This window comes from Orcinus orca, chromosome 1 (genome assembly GCF_937001465.1).
Source record: "Orcinus orca chromosome 1, mOrcOrc1.1, whole genome shotgun sequence".
NCBI classification, from domain to species: domain Eukaryota; kingdom Metazoa; phylum Chordata; class Mammalia; order Artiodactyla; family Delphinidae; genus Orcinus; species Orcinus orca.
Genome location: NC_064559.1, coordinates 95,178,623 through 95,185,939, shown reverse-complemented (window position 1 = coordinate 95,185,939; position 7,317 = coordinate 95,178,623). Strand labels below are relative to the sequence as shown.

The 7,317-nt window shown below is 47.7% G+C and overlaps 1 protein-coding gene across 42 annotated transcripts in view; it reads left to right on the top strand.

Annotated features, from left to right (window-relative positions):
• LOC101283030 (low affinity immunoglobulin gamma Fc region receptor II) overlaps window positions 1-7,317 on the top strand; it is a 214,320-nt gene that overhangs the window by 198,446 nt on the left and 8,557 nt on the right. For 10 of the 42 annotated variants that reach the window (XR_007476419.1, XR_007476416.1, XM_049707943.1 and 7 more), the window contains 2 exons: window positions 3,856-3,876; window positions 5,652-5,909. The exons of 12 other annotated variants lie outside the window; for them this stretch is intronic. Coding sequence is in view for 28 of the 30 variants with exons in the window: in XM_049707943.1 (XP_049563900.1) it covers window positions 3,856-3,876; window positions 5,652-5,909 (279 nt within the window). In the remaining 2 variants the exon portion in view is untranslated. The remainder of the gene's footprint in view (window positions 1-3,855; window positions 3,877-5,651; window positions 5,910-7,317) is intronic. 20 more of the 42 variants (XM_049707921.1, XM_049708007.1, XM_049707971.1 and 17 more) reach the window with 4 other exon arrangements.

Sequence of the window (7,317 nt, the reverse complement as noted above, 5' to 3'; positions counted from 1 at the left end):
TTTAAAAAAATTTTATTTATTTATTTTTGGCTGAGTTGGATCTTTCTTGCTGCACACGGGCTTTCTCTAGTTGTGGAGAGCAGGGGCTACTCTTTGTTGTGGTGCGCGGGCTTCTCACTGCGGTGGCTTTTCTTGTTGCAGAGCATAGGCTCTAGGCGTGTGGGCTCAGTAGTTGTGGTGCATGGACTCAGTAGTTGTAGCTCGCGGGCTCCAGAGCACAGGCTCAGTAGTTGTGGCGCACGGACTTAGTTGCTCCGCGGCATGTAGGATCTTCCTGGACAAGGGCTCAAACCCGTGTCCCCTACATTGGCAGGTGGATCCTTAACCACTGCGCCTCCAGGGAAGCCCAGCAGAGTTCATTTTTTTAAGTCTTTTGCCCAATTTCACTGTGCACCGAGGTCCCTGGTGCTCTGCCGCCCCCCAGAGCAGAGCCAGCTGCGAGCAAAGTCTAGTGACCTAGACTTGAAGGACTAATGAGTGGCCAAGGTGTTTACCTTCCTTAGAAATTGTGTTTCACTGGGACCATATCGTAGGTGGGAGGGCTAATGCTGTCTTAGGCAAATAGGAGGTGGGGGGATCACATTGTGGTTGGGGGCAGTGGCTGCTCTCTGTGCTCCTGAAACCACTTCAGGCAGCAGAAGCCTATTCTCTTTATGTGAAAGGAGATCCCCCTGGGCAAAAGCACAGGAGGGTGTGGATTATCCAGGGGATGGGGATCAGAGAATACATAAGCCAGGCAATTCTAGAATCAGTTGTGGGACCAGAGGAATCGTGCATGCCTCCTTGCACTGCACAAACATGGGGATACGTCCTGTCACCGATCGAATAGAAAGACAGGATCTTAGGCTGCAATTGAGCGCTCCTTTCTGACCATGTTCTCAGCTGTGAGCTAGGGACCAGGGACTGATAGTGCTGGTGGGTGGAAGAGTCTAGGGAAGACCAAGTAGGGGAGCCTTATTTCCAGGAATGTCTCCCCAAGCTCAATTTCTAGAGTATCTACCCTCAAATGTGCTTCAGTATGGTCCCAGAGGACATGCAGCCACTTTCCAAGTTATGTACTATGGTCGATAGTAAGATCTGTTCAGCTCTGGGAGCCTTGGCCCTCAATGCCGGATGATACTGGGACAGGAGGTGGAGGTGAGGAAGAGAGAGTATCCTCCCACGAGCAGGATGAAATGGATTGAAGCAGAATAGCGTGAAAAAGGAGCACTGAACCACCTTACTTTTCGTATGGAGAAGCTGAGGCCTGGAGTAGTGGCATGCTTCCCTACCTCTGCTATAGTGATACCAATGTGACGCCTAGACAGGACTCCTGGGAGAGACTTTTGGAATTTTTATCCATTTGCCCTTTTGCTAAGTCACAAAGATTGACTCCATCTTTTCCATTCTCATCTGGGCTGCCATATTTAGGTCTTCATTGCTCAGTAACTCAATTTTTTCTTTTTCTTTTTCTTTTTTTCTGTTTGGGGTATGCGGGCCTCTCACTGTTGTGGCCTCTCCCATTAAATAAATGCTCCGTGCTGGCTCTGTTCTAGGACTTGGAGATTTATCACTGAACAAGAGAGACAGCCTTCCTGACCTAAAGCACAAGGTCTTTGCCTCCCTCACAGTGACAGTACTATACTGAGTATGAACATATTTAATATTCACTAATCTTTGTTGGATGAATACATGGAAGGTGCCTTCTCTCTACTTCTCTCATCTCTTACTCGTTTCTTCTCTTCCTCCTCCTCTTAGTCCTGCTTCTTTGCCCATTCCCTGCACTGCCACATTGTCACCCCTGCACACTCTGCTTTTCAGCGATCACTTCTGTGTCAATAATTTCCAAACCTATCTTTCTTGTTTGTGTCAAGTACAATTTCATATTTCCACCTGCTGGTTGGAGACCTCCAAATTGATTTGTCAGCTCAGAAACAAAACACATTCAAAATCCAGCTCTCATCTTCCCCTCACAAATGTCCTTCTCCTCCTAACATTTATATTTGTGTGAGCACAGCTAATGTTTTTCCCAGTCACCCATTTACAAGACCCCCATATCTCTTCAAGTGCCAAGTTCTCTCTCCCTCTTAAATTTCTCTCATGCCCGTGTCCTCATCTTTACGTTCTATTGTCAACGCAATTTTGGGCTCTCTTATCTCCCACCTAGATGGACTCAATGAATGATTTCCAGAGCATTGGCAAATAAAATTAATATGGCCACTGCCCTCTTTGAGCTTACATTCTACTGAGGGATAGAAACAGTAAATAAAGGAACACAAATGCATAAATATGAATTGGGAAATGGCAATGAAACTGTAAACAGGATACTCTGATAAGAACACTTGTTGCAGGGGACATGAGAGAACAGCCTACATTAACGGGATGATATGGCAAGAATTTTCTGAGGAAGTGTCTTTTAAGCTAGGACCTGAAGCATGATAAGAATTAAGCCATTTGAAGATACAAAGGAAGCAGGTTTAAAGTAGAGGGATGGGCATACAGAAAAGCCCCAAGTTTGAAGAGGTCTAGTGTTATTGGAGCTCAATGAGTAGGGGAAGTATGGCTCGAGATGAGGCTGGACAGGTGAGCAGGGCTTGTGTCAGGTGTGGCCTTGTAAATATTTACATTTTATTTTCAGAGCAAAGGAAGAGCACTGAAGGCATGTAAGCAGGAGAGTGATATTATCTGATTTGTTATTTTAAAAATAACTCTAGCTTCTCTGTGGGGAATGAATTGTCGGGGGAGCAAAATAAGGGAAGAGATAAGTTGGGAAATGGGAGAAAGCTGCTGGTGACCTAAAATAGTGTGGACATGGACTGAAGCTGACACATTCAAGAACTAACTGGAAGCAGGATGATCACGACTTTACTGGTGCAAAGGCTGATGGGGTTTGGGAGAGAGAGGGGAATAAAAGAGGACTTGCAGTTTCCAGGCACGAGTACCTGGGCAGATGGTGAAGGTATACACTTATATGGGGGAACCTGGGAGAGAAATAGAACTGTGTCCACTTGATTTGACATTGAGATCATTGGTGATTTTAAGAAGAAAAGTTTTAGTGGACTGGTGAGGGCAGAGTTCAAATTGCAGAGAATGAAACAGTGATTGGAAAGAGAAGAAATGACGACAGCCTTTGTAGAAAAAGAATTGAGAAATCAGGCTGGGAAAGGGAGCAGAAAAATAATTTTGGAATTATGTGTGGTGTCAAGTGAGATTTTTTCCTTTCAGTGAAAGATCCTGGAATATATTTATGTTGATAGGAAAGGTCCAGCTGAGATCGAGAAATGGGTGAGGCAGAGGAGAAAGAGAATAACAGAGAGAGGAAAATCCTTGAGCGGGTGAAAGGGAATGTGACCTAGGACAGAGACTGACCACAGATAGGAGGAGAGATGTCCCCAGTGAAAACCAAGAAAGGAAGATGGATAGAGATGCAATAGGTTAGATGATTTAGTTGGGGGAAGACGTGAGACCTCCTGTCTAACTGCGTTTGTTTTCTCTGTGAAGGATAAAGGAAGACGTCATCTTTGAGTGAGACGGGACTGGAGGCAGAGGACTGGAAAGTTTGAGGAGTGAGGAAAAAATGATTGTCCCTACCAAGAGCCTCAGAGCAAACGTACTAGAGAAAAGTGTCAGACTGCAGTTTAGTGTCCTTTTGAATATGGAGACAGTAGATTTACAGAGATACCAACCTGCCTGCTTATGTGGGAATTTCATTAACACACAGCTGCAGAAGTAAAGGCATGGACAACCCAGGTGGAACATAACGCAGACAGAGACTGGCAAGAGAGTTAAGGGGATTTGCAAGGAGGTGATTATTTATAATGATGAATCATCATATCTAATGAGAAAGTAGGCTGATCTTTGCTTTCTCCCTTACAGCTTCTGTTGCTGGGAAACATGGTAAGTGCTCACCACATCCTCTCCCTCCCCCAGCTACCCTCTCTCTCTGCTCCCTGCACCGTCTCTGGAGGTGCTCTGGGTGCACCAGCAACCCAGGACTGAGGTAGAACCAGGAAAGAGTAATTGCTCCCACAAGATGCCCTGCCCCCTTCTCCTTCCTCCTTCCCTTCCTCCCAGGGAAGCCAGGGATGGGCAGCCACAGGGCACAGCCTTTCTGTTTCTGTTCCGGTGAGACCTCACAGATTCTGTCACAGAAAATAACTGTCTTCTGTCTCAGTTGCCTTCCTCTCTCCAAACTAAATCACGAACCCAGGCCATTTTAGTTTCAGCCGCATGCAAAATCACATGATTTGCTTAGGTTAACCCCATGGGTTGATAAATCCTCTACTTTGCATGTATCTGAAGGCTTCAGGGCCTGTTGCCTTGGACACAAATAGGAGATACCACTGGTTGCAGCTTGGTGGGATGAACACGGCTGGGCACTGCTTTCTCTGCACCACTAACCTCTCCACCTCCCAGGACTGGTAGTGGGATGGGGCTCTACATGGGCCACTGAACGCAGGGCTCCCTAACTGGCCTGCCAGCCTTTCTCCTCTTTCTTATTCTTCTGAGGCCACAGAGACTCCTCTGTGCTTGGGTGTCAGGACAGGTCTATTCTAAAGGAGAAAGAATGGGGACTTCCCTGGTGGTCCAGTGGTAAAGAATCTGCCTTACAATGCTAGGGGACGCAGGTTTGATCCCTGGTCAGGGAACTAAGATTCCCACATGCTGTAGGGCAACTAAGCCCACACAACTAGAGCCCACAGGCCACAAACTACAGAGCCCACCTGCCCTGGAGCCTGCGTGCCACAACTAGAGAAGAGAGAACCCACACGCCATAACTAGAAAGAAGCCGGCGCACCACAACGAAAGATCCCACGCTGCAAAAAATATCCCTCATGCCGCAACTAAGACCCGACACAGCCAAAATAATAATAAATATGTCTTTTTTTTTTGTTCTGACTTCTTCCATTCTTTTTTTAAAAGATGTATTTATTTCTTTTTATTTAGAAATAAATACATCTTAAGGAAAAAAGAAACTAATAAGGAGCAGCTATATAAAAAATAAATAAAATTCTAAAATTAAAAAAATAATACACTGTAAGGTACATTGTACAACAGGATATAGCCAATATTTTATAAAAACTATAAATGGAGTATAACCTTTAAAAATTGTGAATCACTTTATTGTATACCTGTAACTTATATAATATTGCACAGCAACTATATGAATAAAAATTTTTATTCCAAAGAAAAAAAGAAAGAATGGAAGCAGTCAGAACAGAAACGTGGTGTCTGGCTGTCAGCCTGGCACCTCCACCAGATGTCCCCATTTGTCTTCTTCCAGCTGTGGAGAGAGTTTATCCACTAGTGTCCAAATGCCTCAGCTTATAGGGAAGGAAAGTGATTCCCCAAAGGATGTATGTGTAGTATGTGTGTGTGTGTGTGTGTGTGTGTGTGTGCGTGTGTGTTTGCTTGCCCCCTCTCCCATTCCCCTACCTTTTGTCCTCTCCCCTGGGGAGGAGGCAAGCTCCCTGAGAGAACCTGGGTTCCTGCGGGCCCCTGTTTGGGCTGCACGAGTTGGAGGAACTGCCTTCGGTTGCACAAGAGTTCTGGGTTGGGTTCCTCTCTTGATGTCTCCAGCATGGCCACAGTTTTCCATCATCTGAGATTTGGGGTCTGCTTAGGCCCTTGGGGTCCCTTTCCTTATGCTGCCTTCTCTCTCTGCCCCTCAGCAGGTCTCCCAAAGGCTGTGGTGAACATTCAGCCTGCGTGGATCAATGTGCTCAAGGAGGATTACGTGACGCTGATGTGTCAGGGGACCAACTTGTATGAAGGCAACCTCACCCTGTGGTTCCATAATGGGAGCTTCATCCAGAGCCAGAACCAGTCCAGCTATAGCTTTAAGGCCAGCAGCAATGACAGCGGAGACTACAGGTGTCAGAGAGAGCAGACCAGCCTCAGCGACCCTGTGCATCTGTACGTGACTTCCGGTCAGTGGAGGAAGGCCTGGGAGAGTCTGGGAGAGCAAGGATAGAAGACATCTGCTTACATGGCAGAGGTTTTTCGGAAAGGGGAATTGCCTGCTTACTGGGAAGCATGGCTGTGAGTTGTTTGAAGGGGTTTTGTCCACTGATTTCCCTTTTCATGCACCCCATTGCTTAGTATGTGTGGTGAGGTGGAAGTTCCTAAGAGATTTCTCAGAATATGTTGGGCTCTGTTGTCTCGGTGCTGACTGGGCAAGAAGGTAACAAGGCCACTGACAGGCAGGTGGGTATGAGAGAAGCAGAAGGAAATCCCTAGTTCATAGAAATCCTTCCATTTTTATGGCAGAGTCAGATGCACAGACAGACCACAACTGAATCCTAGCCCTGGAAATTATAGCCACGTAAACATGATGATTCCATTTACCTTTGAGCTTTGGTTTCCTTATCTGCTCAGTGGAGATACTCTGCCTCCCCCATCAGGTCCCGGTGAGAATCAGCATTTCCCTGCCCCCCTGCCCTCTGTGCAACCTGAGGTGAAAGTTGTGTCTTAACCACCTTTTATATCCAGCCCCAGGCACGGGACAGGGCTTAATAAATGTTTGCTGAGCAGATCAATGATCCTCCAAAGCTCCTGGCAAGAAATACGTTCTCCATAGAGGAAAGCTGCAGTGTGATTATGATGAATATTGTCAGTGCTATGCTTCACTTAGTCCCCTTCCCTCACCCAATTCTCAAATTCTCCTCAAAGGTATCTAGGCCCGGTGGGCCTGCAGCTTCAGGCCTGCAATCTCTACCCTCAGTGCTCAGCAGGAAAAGACAGTCCTGGAGGGAAGTCCCAGAGGCCTGGCAGGGCCTCAACCTCAGTGCTCCTCCTCTCTAGGAGGGGGTGGCAAGTTCCCACCCAACCAGCAGGTGCGTTGACAAGGAACCCTGGCACATGAGGTGGACACCACCCTGAAGACCCAGGTGAAGAGCTAGAAGGCCTGGAGCCAGAGCACCAGCCATGGGGACCCTGAACCACTGTCATGGAGACTAGAGTCAATAGAATGCCGACTGCACCAGTGGGAGTCCCGACTCAGGTGGTAGCGCTCGTTCCCAGACAGCTCAGTGCCACGGTATGAACAGCAGGCAGAGCAGGCCCTGCAGGGGCAGCTCCGTGGGCCTCAGTATCTCCAGCAGTTCGTGTCCAGCAGCAGCTCAGCAGGCCCGGCTGCATAGCCTGGCTGCTATCTAGCGGCCACACGGCAGGCCAGCTCCCACAGACACCAGCGCAGCGAGGAGCTGAGCACCACCCAGGCCTCAGTCAATCTGGCCACAGCATCAGCCTCCCAACTCACCAGCCAATCCCGGAGTGAACTCTCCCAGTGTCACCACCGTGACCCAATCTGTGCTACTGGGGAACACCACCTCCTCC